The sequence below is a fragment of the Lolium perenne genome, chromosome 7 (assembly GCF_019359855.2).
Source record: "Lolium perenne isolate Kyuss_39 chromosome 7, Kyuss_2.0, whole genome shotgun sequence".
Taxonomy (NCBI): Eukaryota; Viridiplantae; Streptophyta; class Magnoliopsida; order Poales; family Poaceae; genus Lolium; species Lolium perenne.
The window spans coordinates 105,371,964-105,391,834 of NC_067250.2; the positions used below are offsets into that span (position 1 = coordinate 105,371,964).

The 19,871-nt window shown below is 49.2% G+C and overlaps 1 protein-coding gene across 1 annotated transcript; it reads left to right on the plus strand.

Annotated features, from left to right (window-relative positions):
• The first annotated feature begins 16,968 nt into the window (after positions 1-16,968).
• Positions 16,969-19,464, plus strand: LOC139833659 (uncharacterized). The gene is made up of 4 exons (XM_071823995.1): positions 16,969-17,118; positions 18,602-18,910; positions 19,039-19,287; positions 19,387-19,464. Exons 1-4 carry the CDS (start codon positions 16,969-16,971, stop codon positions 19,462-19,464), a joined length of 786 nt encoding a protein of 261 aa, XP_071680096.1.
• The last annotated feature ends 407 nt before the right edge of the window (positions 19,465-19,871 follow it).

Genomic DNA, 19,871 nt, shown 5'->3' on the forward strand with positions numbered 1-19,871 from the left:
TGCGATGTATGACATAATAGGCATTCGGACTTAAAAATCCGGGTGTTGACAGTTGCCAGCACCAACAATCTTTTGAATGTAATATATACACTCCTGCGCTCCTGATGGGAGCTTATATTAATGATGTTCTGAACTGAGAATTGTGCTGCAGATTCCTTCATCTTCTTCCCGTGCCGATCCTTTTCCTTCGGCTAGCGATGAATCTGATCTTGTTCGTCGTTTGCGTGATCAAATATCCTGATTGAACAAAGATATTACCACCCTTCATGCGATGGCGGCGTGGCTGAAAATAAAGAGCGAGATAGCGACTGCCGTTGAACAACATGCTCTCGATCGTCTCCGTGTTGCTACCGAAAGCTTGAGCTGTAAGTGCATGTCCATCTGTTGATTTTTGACGAAGCTTGAATATTCTTTAACTGATCTTTGTCTCCTGACAGTCGTAGCTTCCGATGAATCAGAGGAAAACAAGAGGATCCACGAAAAGATCGAAGCGATGACTGATGTCGCTCACCCGAAGCATGAGTTGAGGTCCCATCGACCGAAAGCTGTTACCGTGGCGAAATTTGAACATCGAACAGAGAAAGTGCACTACTATTTCGACAAGTTCCACGCGCATCTCACGATGGTCTGGAAAACATTGTTTCCTCTGGATCAAGCACCCGAAACTCCGTCTGCTCTGTTTACTCGATTCAAGACCCCTGAGAGGATTCGACTGTTGGTGCGAAAAGAGCTCCTGGCCGGTGCTGAACTTGCCTTTGCTTCAGTGTTAGCATGTCATCCAATCTTATATTTGGAGGCCATAGCAAACACCAAAAGGAGTTTAGACCAGTTCTATGATATTGCTAGAAGTCCTGCGTATACCATCATCTCACGGATGGAGACAGGTATTGAGGATCTGAAGGCCTGAGAGGACCAGGGAACCTTGCCATGAATTTATGTATGTAATGAACTTGTACCTGCAAGGAATAATCTTATATGAATTCGACGTGTGTTTTGCACATCATGTAGTTCTGGCGAATTTGTTAATTCGATTAATAATTTATTGTCGGGGGCGGCCGAGTGATCAATTCAGCCTGCTCACCCGACGACTCCGTTGTAATTGCAAGTTTATTGCGGAGTCGATATGTAAGTTATGTAGGAGCGACACCCGTTGATGACCCACAAGTATAGGGGGTGTATCGTAGTACTTTCGATAAATAAGAGTGTCGAACCCAACGAGGAGCAGAAGATGTTGACAAGCAGTTTCGATGAAGGATTCACTGTAAATGCTCACAGACAAGTTTTCAGGGGGTTTTGATATAGCAGATAAATAAAATACAAGTAAGTAAAATGCGAGAATAATAATTTCAGCAAGTGGCCCAATCCTTTTTAGCACAAAGGACAAGCCGGTTTGTTTACTTATGACGACCAAACGTTCTTGAGGACACACGGGAATTTAGTCTAGTGCTTTCGCTTCATATAGTTGATTAATCTTCATTGTTTTGATAAGTGTTGTGTGGGTGAACCTATGCTAATGCACCGCCCGTCCTAGGACTAATACATACTTGTGATTAAACCCCTTGCAAGCATCCACAAATACAAGAAAGTAATTAAGATAAATCTAACCACAACCTTAAACTCTGAGATCCTGCTATCCCTCATGCGTCGATATACCAACGGGGGTTCAGGTTGCTATCACTCCGGCAACCCCACAATTAGCAAACGAATACAAGATGCATTCCCCTAGTCCCATAAAGGTGAAGTATCATGTAGTCGACGTTCACATGACACCACTAGAAGAATAACACCACAACTTAAATATGAAACCATCAAATATTACTCAACATAGTTCACTACTAACATTTAGACTTCACCCATGTCCTCAAGAACTAAACGAACTACTCACAAGACATAATATGGAACATGATTAGAGGTGATATGATGATGAATAACAATCTGAACACAAACCTTGGTTCAATGGTTTCACTCAATAGCATCAATAACAAAGAGTAATCAAAACCGGGAGAGTTTCCCCTATGAAATAATCAAGATTCAACCCTAGATGTTACAGTGGAGACGAGGTGCAGCGGTGGAGATGATGGTGTCGGTGGTGGAGATGATGATGATGATGATCCCAATGAAGTCCAGCTCGATGATGGTGATGATGGCGACGATTTCCCCCTCCGTGAGGGAATTTCCCCGGCGGATTTCAGCCTGCCGGAGAGCTCTTTTCTCTCTGGTGTTTTCCGCCCCGCAGAGGCGGCTGTGTCTATTCTCGATCGTTCTCTGCACCTTAGGGTTTCGGGTAGATGAAGTACGCGAAAGGGAGATGGCCGAGGGGGGTCATGGGCCCCCTCCCCACGTGGCGGCGCGCCTGGCCTGGTGGCCGCGCCGGCCTATGGGGAGGGCCCATGGCGGCCCTCCTAGGCCTCCCCTTTTGGCTGGCTCCGTCTTCTGGAAAAATAAGAGCTTCGGTATATTTTCCGTCAATTGTTGATCTTCAGAAATATTGTATCCTGACGGTGCCTTTTCCAGCAGAATCCTGACTCCAGTGAGTAATTCTCCAATGATCATGAAACAAGCAAAACAGGTGAAATAACATAAGTATCATCTCTAAATATGAAATATATCAATGAATAACAGTAAATTATGATATAAAATAGTGATGCAAAATGGACGTATCAACTCCCCCCAAGCTTAGACCTCGCTTGTCCCCAAGCGAAACTGAACTCAGTAAACAAGACCACATGTTTATGGAGTGAAGAGTCGATAAATGAAATACGGACAAGAAGCATCACATTAATTCACACAAGACATTCTAGTGAACAACTTCCTCATATAACTCAACTTGAAACAAGTAGAGGGAAATCACAAATAAAGGTGCATAAGAAATCATAATTGGTGATGGCAAACTTCGTTCTAGGTCAAAGAACAATTAATAGATTGTACTTATCTTTCGAGTAGAGCCTTTATATTAGAGCTTATATGGCAGAACTTACATGCTCAATCATAACAATCTACTCATAATCATTGATAACCTTCAAAGTCATATTCATTCAGATAAAATTTGTACTAAACAAGGAAGAATAAAAGACATGATTAAATAGATCACAATATAAATGGTTGGATCGCAACAACTCAATTGCTTGCTTAAGATAGAGGGAAATAGGTTTACTGACTCAACATAAAGTAAAAGATAGGCCCTTCGCAGAGGGAAGCAGGGATTAAATCATGTGCTAGAGCTTTTTAAGTTTTGAAATCATATAGAGGGCATAAAAGTATAGTTTTGAGAGGTGTTTGTTGTTGTCAACGAATGGTAGTGGGCACTCTAACCCCCTTGTCAAACAGACTTTCAAAGAGCGGATACCATGAAGGACATTATCTCTACCAGCAAGGTAGATCATCCCTTTTTTCTTTTGTTTACACATGTACTTTAGTTTTATTTATGGATGACACTCCTCCCAACCTTTGCTTACACAAGCCATGGCTAACCGAATCCTCGGGTGACATAGGCATCCCCAATGGGCCTGCCGAAGATGGTACCCGGGGTTTACTGAAGGCCCACGACTCGAAGAATAAGAAGAATCGGAAACCCAAATTGCTATTAAGGAAAGCTAGAGTTGTATTAGGAGATAATATTTGTAATCTTGCGGGATGAGTTGGAAACCCTCCCGGACTCTGTAACTTGTACATTACGAATCCCTCGGCTCCACCTCCTATATAAGGGGGGGTCGAGGGACAAAGAAAGCATCGAATCATTGTCTCACAAACCCTAGTTTTCATATCGTCGAGCACTTTTCGGCTGAAACCTTCGAGATCTACTTGCCCTCTACTTCTAACTAAACCCTAGTCTACAACCCGTAGGCATTGACAAGTTAATCCCTTGTCAATTGGCGCCGTCTGTGGGAATTAGAGGCATCAAGGATCTGATCTCGATGGCACGTTCAAGATCGTCGACTTCGTCAACAGCAAGCAACACGATGGATCGAGGTAAACAGATCGAAACTGGTCCTGTCGATTTTGTTCCTCACCCACCCTCCCGTTTGGATGCATATGCGTATCTGGAGGAGCCTATGGAGATGACGTTCGGAAGATTCCACTTTCGTGTCGAGAAAGAGGGAGCGTATCGTCTCGAAATTCTGATCTCGTCGGGATTGTCGATGGTCGATTTCGACTTTTCGAACTCAACATCGTCAATCGAGTCAGGCGAAGAGCAGACTTCATCGCCACGACTCATCAGTACCAGGGCAAGCGAAAAGCTCGCCAAGATCTTCAGCGACATGTCCTTCGAGTCATCCGCGAACTCCTATATAAGCGATGACTCGAGCAGCGTCGACATCTTCAACTTCATCGACAAATCCACTACTGTGGGCAAGGTCTTCACCAATCTTTATGATGGTGTCACCAAACCCAACAAAGATCTGAATTCAAAATATCATCAGATTTATGCCATCGGAGAGCCAAGCCGCGATCAGGAGGAAACGTCTGAGGCTTTCGACGATTTGGGAAATCCATACGTTGATCCCTCCGATTTACGACGAGGTTTAGGCAGTAAATATGTCGGACCTACACCACGTGTTAGGGTTCAACTCCCACAAGCAGCATGGGATAGAGCCGCAAGAGCTATGGATGGTTCAGAACCAATGTCCACAACCGCCACGCTAGAAGAGTTGCAAGCGTATCAATATAGGCTCGCGCGAGCTGCAAGGGAATTGGAAAAACAGACAGCTGCTCTGAACAGAAGAAGGGAGGCAGCCTCCGCATCAAGTAGACGAAGGGCAGAACTAAGTCGACAATCAGGAACTTCGGGAGATAGCCACAGGGAATCTCGGAACAGAGCAAGATCAAGGCTGCAAAACATACCTGAGGGAGAAAGAGAGCACTTGGTTCAAAACCTCGACATGTCTTTTATGTCGATAGACACGAGAGGGAACATTATCCCCAAGACTCCAGAAGCTGGGTATATGGCGACACAGGCCTTTATCCTTGCATCCAGGCCACCTCCAGGAGATCCAAGGGAAGCATTGTACAACATGGCGATGGCAGGAGTCGGGGCGATGGGAACGGCGTTCGCAGCAACACCTCCCGAAGGAACAGCAAGGCAAAATAGTCCACGGCCTGCGGCAGCAGCAAAAGTTCCTGAGAGAACAAGTGGAGCAAGAGACACAGCAGCGCAAGCAAGGGTGGACAGAGCACGACAAAATAGAAGAGAACATCGGCACTCCCCAGAGCTAGATGACGAGGATATGTGTGGGCTGCCGTGCTTCACGAGGAGGGTCCGAAAAACTCGAGTCCCTTTAGGATTCAAATTGCCTGATAACTTCAAAAAATTCGACGGCCTACAAGATCCAGAAGACTGGCTAGTTGATTACCTCGAGACAGTGAAGTTGACAGGAGGAACCAAAGCAACAGCTATGCAGAGCATCCAGGTACATCTAAGTGGAGCCGCGCGATCTTGGATAAAGAAGCTTCCCCCAGGATCTATCGACAGTTGGGATAGCTTCAAGGACGTGTTCGTCAAGAATTTCCGGTCCACTTGCAAAAAACCTGCATCACTAGAGGAACTGAGGGCGTGTCGACAAAAGCCAGACGAATCAATGAGGAAGTACATCCAAAGATGGAATATCATTAAAAACTCGGCAGAGAATATATCTGACGAGAGGGCGATAGATGCGTTTGTCGCAGGAATCAGGCGGGGAGATTTTGTCGAGGACTTGGGGAGAACCAACCCAAAGACAGTATCCGCATTAATGGAGATAGCAAATAGATGGGCAGATGGAGAAGATGTTGTTCACAACAAACGACATAGGTCACCAGAGGAGGACCGCGGTCGAAACTATCAAAATAGGCGACGATTTCCTCGGCAGTACTCAAACTATGATGCTCCTGGACAAATTTCGGCTGGCTTCCGAGCAAGCACTGGAGGAAACAATAGAGATGACTATCAGAGGAGCAACGAGCAGCGAGGCGACAATAGAGACGAATCCCGAAACAACAGGCAAAATAGTGGGCCAAGGTTCCAAAGACCTTTCGTATCCCCCGAGGAGATGATGAACGGGCCGTGTCAGATGCATTTTTACCTCGACAACAACGGAAAAAGACAATCAGGACACTTGCAAAAGGATTGCCGAAATTTCCAAGCGATGTTAAGGTGGGCAGGGCACGCCAATGCCCAGGCAGCACACAGAAACCCTCAAGGACCCAGGAGTGAGATCCACTTGCCACCTCCTCCCGCAATTACGGACGAAAATCGACACCAGCTCAGAATAGCGGCAGCACCTGCACCACCATCTTATGTTGATCCCAATTTCAACGGAGCGGTCTCGATGATTCAGAAAGGCAGGCCATCCAATAGAGCTCAGAAAGTAATCTCGCGACAGGTGTTCATGGCAGAGAAAATGCCTCCACCAACGGTTGAGTACCTTAATTGGTCAGGGCAAGACATTGGCTTCACAATAGCGGATCATCCACAGCAAGTTCCTCGACCAGGGCAGTCAGCACTAATCTTACCAGCAGTAATCGCAGGATTCGACGTATCTCGAGTATTCATAGATGGAGGCAGCAGCTTATACCTTATGTATGCAGATACACTAAGGAAGATGAACATATCTCTAGCAAATCTGAAACCAACTAACACACGTTTATATGGCATCACACCAGAGAAGCCAAGTTACCCGTTGGGGAAGATCAATCTCGACGTTCTGTTTGTAACCCGAGAAAATTACCGAATAGAAAGGCTGGAGTTTGAAGTCGTGGATTTCCCGTCGCAGTACCACGCTTTGTTGGGACGACCAGCATATGCTAGGTTCATGGCAGTACCACATTACACGTACCTATTGTGGAGGATGCCTGGACCTAAAGGACCAATCACAGTCAAAGGAAGCTTCGCGCTAGCCGATAAATGTGACAAAGATTTTCATCGACTGTCAGAAACCTTCGGGATGCAAGCAGAGTACATGGCGTCAAGGCTCATGACTGACTATGATGTGTTGCCAGATGTAGGAAGGCCCAACAAAGAATCAACTTTTAACACTGAGAAAAATTCTAAGGAGGTGCAGATTCACCCGACAGATCCGAAAAAGACGATGTCCATTGCGACAGACATGGACCTCGCATAGGAAAGCGCGCTCGTCGAGTTCCTCCGTGAGCACTGAAAAATCTTCGCATGGTGTCCAGCTGACATGCCAGGAGTACCCAGGGAACTTGCCGAGCACCACCTAAACTTGGATCCACTAGCGAGACCAAGCAAACAACCTTTGCGGCGTTTTTCGGAGCCAAACCACAAAGCTATGCTGTCAGAAATTGATCGACTGAGAGAAGCTGGTTTCATCAAGGAGCTGCATACAGAGGCCACGTGGGTAGCAAACCCAGTGTTGGTGCCAAAGAAAAACACTAAAGTCCTTCGCATGTGTGTCGACTTTACGTGTCTCAATAAACATTGTCCAAAGGATGACTTTCCCCTCCCGAGGATCGATCAAATTATCGACTCCACGGAAGGATGTGAACGTCTTTCCTTTCTGGATGCTTACTCTGGTTATAACCAGATCAGATTGAAAGAAGAAGACGAGGTCAAAACAGCGTTCATCACACCTTATGGCGTGTTTTGCTATCGAACAATGCCTTTTGGTCTGAAAAACACGGGAGCAACATATCAGAGGATGATGCAGAAGTGCTTAGCAACACAGATTGGGAAAAACGTGCAAGTCTACATTGACGATGTTGTGATAACTTCAAAAAAGGGAACAACGCTAATCGAGGACCTGAGGGAAACTTTCGACAACCTCGACAAGTTTTGCCTCAAGTTGAACCCAACAAAGTGTTCTTTTGGCGTCCCTGCAGGAGAACTTCTTGGGTTCCTAGTTTCAACGAGAGGGATCGAAGCTAATCCCGAAAAAATTCAAGCTATCGTAACAATGAGGAAGCCAACAAAGTTGAAAGAAATACAGCAGCTAACAGGGCGAGTCGCAGCTTTAAGCAGATTTGTCGCCAGGTTAGGAGAAAAGGCGTTACCGTTCTACGCTTTAATCAAGCAAGGAGAGAAATTCCAGTGGAACGAAGAGGCAGATAGAGCCTTTGAGGATTTAAAGCGCACAATTTCGACACCACCAATCTTGGTGGCGCCGAAAGAGAAGGAACCTCTCTTGTTATACATCGCAGCCACACCTCAGGTGGTCAGCACGGCGTTAGTTGTTGAAAGAGAAGAAGAAGGAAAACTCCATGGTGTCCAAAGGCCAGTGTATTTCATTAGTGAAGTTTTATCGCCTTCAAAACAGCGGTACCCGCAGTACCAGAAGCTAGCATATGGAGTGTTCACAACAGCAAGAAAATTGCGCCACTATTTTTCGGCACACCCGATAATAGTGGTCAATGAAGCACCTCTATCAAATATACTGAACAATCCAGAAGCTACAGGACGTGTCTCCCTTTGGGGAATAGAACTTTCCCCTCGGGACATCACGTATGAAAAAAGAAAAGCAATAAAGTCGCAAATTCTGCATTTCATCGCAGAGCGGATGGAGTTGCAAAATACAGGACCCCCAGATTTGTCAAGAACTTGGACCATGAACTTTGACGGGTCCAAGAGGGTAGAAGGAGCTGGTGCAGGCGTGATACTTATATCACCTGAAGGCGACAAACTGAAGTATGTCCTACGGATGACGTTCCCAAACGCATCTAACAATGAAGCAGAATATGAAGCTCTTATACATGGGATGAAGATGGCGAAAGCTTGTGGTGAAACCCGATTAAAAATCTTTGGCGACTCGCAATTGGTGGCTCAGCAAGTCATGAACCAGTGTGATGCAGTCAATGACAGCATGGTGGCATACAAGGAAGTATACAACGAGCTCGAGAAGTTATTTGATGGATGCGAAGTAAATCACATTAGCAGGCTAAGAAATGATGAAGCCGATGTTCTCGCAAACATCGGGTCGCAATGCCTTGCAATTCCGCCAGGTGTGTTTTGGGAAGAGATAACCGAGAGGTCCACCAAACCGAAGAAGGCGCAGAAGAAGGAGAATGAGGAAAAAACTTCGACGGCTCTCAAAGAAGCACCAGAAGAAGAAGAGGACCAGGAGCTGGTGATGATGGTGGAAGTCCCATGGATGCAAGCGTACATATCGTATATCTAAAGGAAAGAAATACCCGACGATCCAGTTGAAGCAAGGCGAGTTATTCGACGATCCAAAGCCTTTACAGTGGTCAAAGGGGAGTTATACAAGCGCAGTATTTCGGGCGTGCTACAAAGGTGCGTTACACCCGAAGAAGGAAGGATCATCTTAAAGTATGTACACGAGGGAATATGTGGTCACCACGCGAGCAGTCGAGCTATTGCGGCCAAGGTTTTTCGAGCTGGATTTTACTGGCTGACAGCAATCGAGGATGCAAAAGAGATAGTACGAACCTGCGACGCGTGCCAGAGATTCGCCGCAAAACCCCACTCTTCGGCAGCAGAGCTGATGCCAATACCATTGTCTTGGCCCTTTGCCCAATGGGGTCTCGATATGGTGGGAAAATTATACAAGGCCTCGCCAGGAGGGTACGAGTATATGCTTGTTGCTGTCGACAAATTCACCAAGTGGATAGAAGCAAAGCCGATAAATTCACCAGATGCAGCATCAGCAATAAAATTCGTGAAAAGCATTGTTTTTCGATTTGGAGTACCTCATAGCATCGTCACAGACAATGGCAGTAATTTCACGTCCAAGGAATTCAAGGCATACTGTGAAGAAGTAGGCATCAAATTGCACTTCGCGTCAGTTGGGCACCCGCAAACCAATGGTCAAGTCAAGAAAGCCAATGGTATCATCTGCAACGGTATTAAGAAGCGCCTGCTAGGACCGCTTGAAAAGGCTCGACATACTTGGCCAGAAGAGTTTCCAAGTGTTTTGTCGAGTATTCGAACAACACCAAATACAGCGACACAAGAAACTCCGTTCTTTCTAGTCCATGGAGCTGAGGCAGTACTACCGATCGAAATAGAGCATGATTCCCCAAGAGTCACGGAGTATGACGAAGAAACTTCAAGAAGAGCATTAGAGGACGATGTAGATGCACTCGATGAAGCTCGAGACGAAGTACTATCACGGGTCACCAAGTACCAGCAGGACCTTAAAAATTACCACAGTCGACGACTGCGCCCAAGATCCTTTCAGGTCGGAGATTTAGTCCTACGGCTCAATCAGCAGAGTACTGAAAAACTCGAGTCACCATGGCTGGGCCCTTACATCGTCACAGAAGTAATCGAAGGAGGAGCATACAGGATCAAGGACAAGAAGACAGGGGTTCCAGAGAAAAATCCCTGGAACGTGGCGCAACTCAGGCGGTTCTACGCTTAGAGTCGAAATATAGTCCTCCTTTATAAAAATACAATGTACTGAAACGCCCGCGAGTTTTCAGACGCACTCTTTTCCTTTTCAGGGCACCGAGTGGGGCTGAAAAGGTTTTTAATGAGGCGGGCTCGCGGTGCTGCAATATAGTAAAAGATAGTGATGACATACATCTTCTTCGTCGACAGGCTCGGGGGCTCATAACCCACGACAGCAAAATACATATATTCCCGCAAAACAGTAAAATCTTCGAGACGAAAAAATAGTATAAGCTCCGGCCAAAGGCTCGGGGGCTTCGTAATATAGATTACACTTCACAATATAGACAACTTCATCAATACAAAGAATTCAACGAAAAATATAGACATAATTTTTCGCAATATAGCACAACTTAGTCAATGCCTAATATACTATCTATGGATAGACCTTTATTACTTGTAGCAGTCGTCTTATGATCAGCATAGCTCCCCTTGACAAAGAATTCAGAATCCATCCGAAGAAGTTCATCCATAATTTCTTCGGCTACAGGAGTCACAACGTCATTGATTTCATCGACGTTACTTTTTCGCTTCGATTTCTTGGCCAGGCACTTGGACACAATCTTCGTCAGATCTAATTTTGGATGGCAGATCTGTATCATGATCATGGAGAATCTTGCTCCAGCAGTCAACTGAGCTCGTACAAAGTTATGAATACGAGGGGCATCTCGAAACTTTTCCATCAAGCCGAGAAGAGTATCGGGAGCTTCATCTCGAGGGAACATAGTCTTGTAAACAAGGGACAATGTTCTAGTGCAGAAATCAAGGAATTCGCGAACCTGACAGGCGCGGTCTTGAAACCTGACAATCTGTTGGGTCCGCTCTGGAGTGGCCCAGAACAGAGAACCGTGGTTAAGAGAAAGGTTAACGAGGAGATTCGTCCTTACGATCACCCTTTCATCTTCAGCAGCAGCGTCGAGAAAAGAACCTATTCGGCGACAGAACAAGAAATTCAAAAAAAGGGATACATCAAAAAGGTAGAAGAAGTTCTGGGTTGAAAAAGCATACCTGACATATCCACACTAGTTTCATTCATTAGCTCGAGCATACTATTCTCTCGAGTGGTTGCCTTTTCAGCTTCAGAAACAGCAGCTTTCTTGGCAGCTATGGCTTCTCGAGCTTGTTGAAGGGCAATTTTCTCTCTTTCAGATGCTTTGCGGGATTGCTCCATCATCACAAGAGTTTGCTTCTTCGCATGTTGAAGTTATTGGCGAAGTTCTTTCAAATCTTGCGAGAGTGTTTTACTCGAGGAATCTTCATCAGGGACATTAGTCACAAGCGCTTTCTTCGAGCGAGGGGAAGTGGGCAAAATGTCGGAAGGAGCAGGAGTTGAAGTATAGTTATCGAACGTGAACTGAAAGAAAAGGCTCGACATCAATCATCAAGAATGATAGAATTCCGTTGATTTTTTGGACTGCTTACAAGATATTACAATGGAGAAAGCCCTAAGAAACTAATGTGGTAGGCGTCGCCAAAGCTACTTTGGCAACAGCATCAAAAGAAACAAGAAAAGAAAGAAAGGGTGGTCTACTTGACCTCCGGCTTCGATGCGCTTGGAGCAGGAGTTGGTTTAACGCCAAGATAGGTGAGGATCGGCTTTGAGGAAGGTTTGGCAGCTCTAATGAGAGATTGCCACTTCTTCGTTTCCATCTGCCCTATGTCACCAACCTTGGTCCAGTCGACATTTTGCTTGCTATCAGCAATCAGTGCGATAGTGCCCTCTACGCCAACCTTCGGGCCTTCTTGGTGAAGTTTGAGCCCAAGATCTTCTAGCACGTTGAAGCTCTTGGCAAGAGCAACAAAGGTGTTGGGCTCCTCTTTCTTTGGGAAGAAGTAGGGGAAAAGCTTCGACAGACCTGCCTCAACATCAGTCAGGCCTTCGCATGCTTCATCCCCATGGATTTCAAGAAGGGTCAGCGCGTCGAGAAACTCGTCGCCTTCAGGACCATCCACTTCATACTCTTGATGAGTTCTCCCTGAAAACAAGCAAAGGGCAGCTCGTAAAGAAAGAATGCTCGGAAAATGTGAAGCAACCCGAGGAAATGCACAAGGATTCGAGTACTCACTAACAAAACGTCGACTCTGTGCTTCCAAGCGATTGAGGATCTTCTCCTCTCGAATAGCTTGCTCAGCTATTTTGTCGCTCAAAGCAGTTTCTGCATCGTGAAGCCTCTTTCAAAGATCTTCAACACCAGCAGCGTCTGCCCTGGCTTTTTCAGCATCTGCCTTGGCCTTCTGAGCATCTGATTCAGCCTTCTTACGAGCCTTGTCACTTTGCTCCAATTTTTGAGCAAGGGTATCGGCACGTTTGTTGGCTTCCGCAAGTTTTTCTGTCAAAATAGTCAAAACCAGTCAAAAACACGACAAGAAAGGAGTGAGAAGTCATGGGCTAGGAGAAGCAGAAAAAGATTACCTTCAGCTTTGCTAGCATATTCACGGTACCCGACGAATTGGGCACCGAAGCGGATGAATTCCTTAATCAAAGGCTGATAAAAGAAAAATAAAGAAAGAAGGTATCAATATAATCAAAAGGTCGACAGCACAAAGCAAAAAAGAAGCAAACAATGAAAAAGTCGACAGCATCGGAAAGTACTCAGGGACTTACATCATCTAAAAGAGGAGTTGAGGAGCCACCCATTTGTAGGGCAGGCTCTGTGATTGACTCAATCCTTGTCCTCTTTGGCGAAGGGGCAAGGGGGCTCGCAGGAGGAGTTGGATGATCGGTGTTTTGTTGAGGAGGCGACGATTCTTCTCCTTCAACCTGCACCTCAGACACAACTAAAGTACGCGACGTACTAGTTCGAGCAGTCACGTCAATAGCTTGCGCTCCTTCCTCGTCATCACTATAGTAAAAATAACGACGATATAAGAAGCAATATAGACAAATATGTCAAGAGCAAAACAACATGAAGCAAGAGATAACTTACGAGCTGATGAGGGCAGCATCGTATGGGTTAAAAGTTGTCTTCTTATCTGAAGGATCAACTTCTTCGGCTTTGGAGGTGCCAGAATCTTCGACTTCATTCCTTTTCCTTTTGTTCCGTGGAGAAACAGCAGGAGGAAGGGAATGTGTTGAAGCGGTGGCCTCAGAATCAGCATCTTTCTCAGAAGAAGCCGCGGATTTGTGAGAACCCGCGACTTCACTTTCGGGACGCGAGGTGCCTTGGTTGTCATCGTCGACAACAACACGTTCTTCAACTTCCCCACCCTCAGGAAGAGGAGGAAGAGAAACGAGAACAAGATGGTTCTGGTAAAAAGTGTGTCGATAAAAAAATAATAAAAGAAGTTATGCAAAGGCAACAAGATAGTAGGAAACAAAATATTAAAACTCGATGAGACAATATAGCAACTAAGAGAAAAAAATACCTCGGGAAGAGGATTGGCGCTACTATATGGCGCGATGCGGCAAGAAGATGGAATTGGATCCTTCTTGTTGAGCGATGAGATTTTGCGGATAAGCTTCTCAAAATCCTTCAAAGGAAGGTCTTTTGAGAGCCTGTCGACATCTTCTTCGCCAGCATACTTCCAGAGGGGATTTTTGCGAGCTTGAAGAGGTTGCACTCTAATCCTAAGGAAATAGGCAGTGATCTCAATTCCCGAAAGTTCCTTGCCGCGGGTATTCTGGAGCTCATGGATGCGAGTCATCAGCGCTTCTGTCGCCAATTTCTCAGCTTCAGTGGCTTCAGCATCCCAAGAACGGCGGCGAAGAATTTTGGCTTCTCCGTCAAAAGGGGCGATGTTGTCCTCCGCTGGATTGGAGCTTTCTTCTTGGATATACAGCCACTTCTTTCGCCAGCCTTGGACAGAGTCGGGGAATTTGACATCGAAATACTCGACGTCAGAACGAACACAGATAACAACGCCGCCAATGTTGTAGGCGACGTTGTGGGAGCCATTACGGCGAAGGCAAAAGATACATTTCCACAGAGCCCAATTAGGTTGGACCCCGAGGAAACACTCACACAATGTGATAAAGATCGACACATGGAGGATGGAATTGGGCGCCAACTGATGCAGTTGAAGCCCATAGACAAACAAAAGACCACGAAGAAACTCGTGGATTGGGGGAGAAAGACCTCGGATGAGGTGGTCAACGAAACTGACCCGATATGCGATTGGAGGCTTGGGGTAGCTTTCTTCCTTGGGGAAGCGGAGCGAGCTTTCCTTCTTGCTGAACCCCATCTTCTTCAGCAGATTGATATCTTGGGCAGAGATCTTGGATCTCTCCCACTCCGCGCTTTCCAGATCCGCCGTCGCCATTCTCGACTCCGGAGTGCTGTGTCTTGTCAAACGGATGCGAGGCGGCATCAATGAACTTGGCGGCGAAGGGTGTGAGTGTGGTTGCGAGCTTGAGGCAGTGGGAGCAATGGAGGATTTGGCAGAGGAGAAGCAGAGGTGCAGCGCGTGCGAAATAACTGAAGGAGGAAGATGACACCTTTATATAGGGGTGCGGTGAATCGACGCACCGTTGGATTGAGAAGTTACGGGACAGATGGTGTACACATGGATAAGGGGTAAAAAGTAATTTCATATAGGCGCGAAAGCACAGGAGCTACAGTACGTGCGCCAAAAAAAGTGGAGGACGTGTGTCCCCCACTTGCACGACGTGTCAATACGGTGTGTAAGTTGGGCCCGCAAGGCAGCGAGAGAGAACTTCTCGCGTTTTCCAGGACCAGCGGTTGTGGCTATCGTCAGCAGTGATGTCACTTTGACAAGAGGAAATTTCGACTCAACAGCTTCATAAAAAGGCGACAGTAGAAGATTATGGATCATTTTGAGAGCCTTTGATCAAATACAAGTTTTTGATCAAATGCTCGGGGGCTACTTTGGAAAAATGAAAAGTTAGAGAAAGACAAAATAGAAATGGCGTGAGCCTATGATCAAATACAAATATTTGCTCATAGCCTCGGGGGCTACTCCCATCGGGAGCGCTGTTCGCGCACCCGAGAGATTTGAAAATTTCGAGAGAGAAAGAAAATATAGCGACATAAGGCGTGGAGCCTACACCCAAGCACAAGTCCTTGGCTGTAGCCTCGGGGGCTACTCCCATCGGGAACGCTGTTCGCGTACCCAATGAAATTATAAAAAAAAGAGGAAGAAAGAAAAAAGAACAAGAGAGTATATTTCGAGTTATATAAATAACTCTACATATACTCCTATCGGGAGAGCAATATAAGTCATCCGTTGACTCAATAAAATGTGCTATTCCAACAGCCGAATAAGCACTCGACAATATATTCTCAGAACGCCAAACTTGCGAACAATTTCTGAATGCCGCAAAACTTTACGAAGGTAAGACCCCAGATCCGTTCTGTGTGGCGTGGCGCCGTCTCTGACGTCGGTTTGCTACTTTTTTCCATATCAACAGATACGAAGAAAATCCTAACGGACGCGTTAGGTACCCGATAAATATGACTGGGACTCGACAGAATGGTGAGACCTTAAGCGGCACCTGTCGAAGTTTACACCAGTATCCTGAGATCATGTCCAGGGACGTGATCTTGAAGTAGGTTTTTGCGGATTGCCACTAGAGCAGTTAACTAGTACCTGATCCGTCAGATGAACTAGCACAACTACCATTATCCCTGTTGTCGTGGATGTAACCACGGCAGATGCTACGGGGGGTAGCACTTCATTGATGCGAGGGGAAGGGAACATTGCCATCTACGGGTCGAGGTGCAAGAGACGCAAGGGTTTTACCCAGGTTCAGCCCCTCCGGAGAGTAAAAGGCCTACGTCCTGCTAGATCTTTATTGCTCAGTGGAGAATTACAATGGGGGGCTCGATCGGCGGCTACACCGAGAGCTTACGGGGGAGATTGGATCTCAAGTAAGGTGTCCTCTAGGGTTTAAGCTCGGGGTTTATATAAGCACCCCGATCTAGGGTTACATGGAGATAACTCCGAATCATATCGGTTGCTACTAATCCGGGATCCGCTATCCCCCTCGCAAGTAATCTTCTTGTCCAGCCGTGTGGACCTCCTCCTTGGGATCACGGCCCGATCGCCTTAGGGCCCGATCGCTTAAGCGATGGCGATCCACCCGAGCCTCTATCTTCATGGCGGCGGGATGGCGACCCACCCCTATGGGCATATCCCCATCGGTAGTCCCCAAGCGCGGTGGTGATGAAGCGCGGATCCGGAGCAAGTCTTGGAGAGGCGCGGTGATGGATCAAGATGAGTCGCCGCCGGGCTTCCAAAGATAAAGTCGCGGGTGCGGTGGCGATCTTAGTCGCCAGAATTTGATCGATCGATCGGCGTGTGACGATCGGCTACGGCGATCGCCGTTTGCCAGTCGACGCGTAGTCATCATAGAGACACGTGGAGAGGCCAACGGCTAGATTTCACGTTGACCGAGGCGCACACCGTTTGCATGTTGTTGACCGTTGGGCTCGACGTGACCGCTAACGGCTAGTTTAACGGCTATTCAGCCGGTGACGGCGCAGATCTCGACCGTTGATTGCGGGCGGCGATTCTGGGACGATTCAACGAACAGATTTCATCCTCAATCTGAGCGAGTGCGGGCGGTATAAAGGGTCGCCCCTAGGATTAGGGTTCAACACTCCTCCGCATTCATCCCCCATCTTCTCTTCATCTCATCTTCATTCCAAACTCCACACACATCCATGGCGGCGAAGGGTTGGGGCAAGTCGAAGGTCACGCGGGAGTCTCTCCTCCCGTATGTCGCCTCCGGGGTCATCCCGGAGTTTAACCAAGAGCGATGGCGGGTTCCGCCGGTGAACGAGACGGAGCCCCTCCCACGGCCCGGGGAGTTCGTGATCTTCATGAGCTTCCTCGATCGCGGGTTCGCTCTCCCCACCTCCGATTTCCTCCGGCAGTTGCTGGCCTTCTACAGCATCAAGGTTTCCGACCTCGGGCCGCACGGCGTCCGGCAGATTTCTCTGTTCGTGGCGCTGTGCGAATGCTACTGGGCTGTCCGCCCTACTTCCCGCTATGGGTGTCCATCTTCCATGGGCGGGCGACTCGAACCAGCAAGAACAGCGAAGCACTCATCCCAAACGGGGATCACCTTCCAGGTGAAGTCCGGAAAGCTTCATCGACATGGCGCTCCCCAAGAAGGCGCGATCGCTGTGGCGTCGTTTCTGGTTCTACGCCAAGGAGTACACTCCCCGGGCGAGGTATGCATTCCCCAATACAGTCCCGAGCCGAGCGTCCCGCGGCGCCTCAATGTCCGGTCGCTGCCGCGCGAGCAGGAGAAGGTGGTGAAGGATATGCGCCAAGCGATCCAGGCGCTAAAAGATGACGGCCTGACGGCGGTCGACATGTACAACTGTTGGCTTGGCCGGCGGCTGATCCCCCTGCGGTGCCGAGCTCACCCCATGTGGGAGTACCGGGGACAGAATGACCGCACCCGGTCGACGGCGACCGAGTGGGACGAGGGCGAGTACCGGAAGGCGCTTGCCAAGATCACTACTGCCACCTTCACTTCCTTCGAAGACGGCTTGCAGCCCTACACCGAAGACACCCCAGCGCCTCGGGTAATGCTTCGCATGGCGACCGCACGGCCTGGCCGCGCTTCTTCCTTCGACTTGTCCCTTTGATTCGATTACGAGCGTTGGCAGAAGATCGCGGACCACCTCCCTCCTCACGCCGCGAAGGAACCACCGGAGATGACCGAGGGCGAGGAGGAAGAGGTCGACGAGGAGGAGGAGCGCACCGAGTCGGAGTCGGAGGCGCGGGACTTCATCAGACTCCCGCGCGGGTCGAAGAGGGGTGCCGAGTCCTCGTCCCAGGGCGCGGCTGAAGAGGAGGCGACCTCTCGCCCGGAGGACAAGGCGGAGCCCTCCAAGGAAGGGGCTGAGCCGCTATCGAAGCGACTGCGCCCCACTCTCCTGGAAGGGTCCATGAGGCTTCAGCGTCCTTTGAAGGACGCGATCGATGCGGGAGCTCGGGCTGGTCCGGGCGTAAGAGCGATTCCCACGGTGAAGTAAGTACTTCTTGTCGGATTTGTCCTTCTTGCGACTGGGTGGGTGTCGACTCACCTCACCTCCTTGTAGGTCCAAGAAGAAGACCTTGGCGAAGCCGCCCGCGGCCGGGGTGGCGGCCACGAGGGCGGCCGAGGCAAAGAAGAAAGCCGCGGAGAGGAAGGCGGCGCCGTCCGACCTTGGGGCGCGGGGTCGGCTCCGGAAGAGCCTGCCGCCGGGAGCCAAGCGGAGAAGGAGAGCACTAGCCGCGTCGAGCCCACCGCCAACGTCTTTCCTCTACCCAGCATGGCTCGCGGGGGCATGGCGAGTGCAGCGACGGGTCCAGACGTTACTCCGCCCGTGGTGGAGGAGGAGTCGACTGACGTTGGATCGACCGAGGGCGAAGGCACCCGAGGTTGAAGAGGACATCGTCGAGGAGGGCGGTCTGTCAGAGCCACTGAAAGAGTGCCGGTCCAAGGCCGCCAGGGACCGAGCCCCGCCCAGTGACGCCGACACGCGGACGGGCGAAGTTCCATCGACTGAGGCGGTGATGCGAGCGGACGGGGCGACCGAGTCGCGTCATCCGCCGCCGTCTTCATTGACCTTCACCGAGCTCCACACGGCGCTTGGCGAGGCGCATGTGGTAAGTGTCGCTGAACACGTGGCCTAGTCACCCCCAGTCCCCGAGGGTCGACTTGGTCTGAAAGGGCGAGTCGAGTCTCTTCTGATTTTCGTTTGTTGACCTTGGCATTTTTTGTTTGGTTTTCGCAGGCGGAGATTAAGCGGCTGACCGCGCTTGTGGAGGAGGCGGCGCAGAAGAACCGGAAGCTGATTGCCCTGGGCAGTAAGTCAGGCCCGCTCGCCGTCCTCATTCAGTGTCACTGGCCCTGGCGTTCGTTCTCACCGTTTCCTTTTCTTGTAGCAGAGGCGCAGGCAAAGGCTCTTGCCGAGGCTCGGGAAGGGTTCGTCAAGGAGTCCTTCTACCGTGAAGCCGAGTTCCGGGCGCAGCGAGCCGAAGAGGCCCGGAAAAGGGCAAAGCGGAGGTGGCGGAATTGACGAAGGTCCTGGAGCAGAAGGGCCGGGAGCTGGAGGACGTCATCGCCGAATACAAGGTGAAAGGCGGAGGCCGCGGCCCGGCGCGCGGGCCACTGCTCGTGGGGCTGCCGCGTCACAGCGGGAGGAGGTGGCGGCCTTTAAGCAGCAGCACGCCAAAGAACTTGCTGCGGAGAAGGAGGCGTCCGAGGGCATCGTCCTGGCGGTGCAGGCCGAGAAGACCAACTTCGAGGCGTTCGTCAGAGAGATGTCGCGGCAGATTCTTGGTAAGTTCTTGTCGTCGCACTTCTTGTTTATTTGCCGGGGGTTCGAGCATCTGAACACGGCGAGTCGGCCTCGGGGGTCAGTCCCCGAGCGTGGCGAGTCGGCCTCGGGGGCCAGTCCCCGAGCGTGGCGAGTCGGCTCCGGGGCGATCCCCGAGCGTGGCGAGTCGGCTCCGGGGCCAGTCCCCGAGCGTGGCGAAGTCGGCTCGGGGGCGATCCCGAGCGTGGCGAAGTCGGCTCCGGGGGCCAGTCCCGAGCGTGGCGAGTCGGCTCCGGGGCCAGTCCCCG

Excerpts from the sequence above, each read along its gene's own strand:
- LOC139833659 (XM_071823995.1), top strand. The coding sequence starts at position 16,969 with ATGGCGGCGAAGGGTTGGGGCAAGTCGAAGGTCACGCGGGAGTCTCTC. Across the intron at positions 18,911-19,038 it reads CGCTTGGCGAGGCGCATGTG|GCGGAGATTAAGCGGCTGAC; the intron begins GTAAGTGTCGCT and ends TGGTTTTCGCAG. Across the intron at positions 19,288-19,386 it reads GGGCGCAGCGAGCCGAAGAG|GCGGAGGCCGCGGCCCGGCG; the intron begins GCCCGGAAAAGG and ends ACAAGGTGAAAG.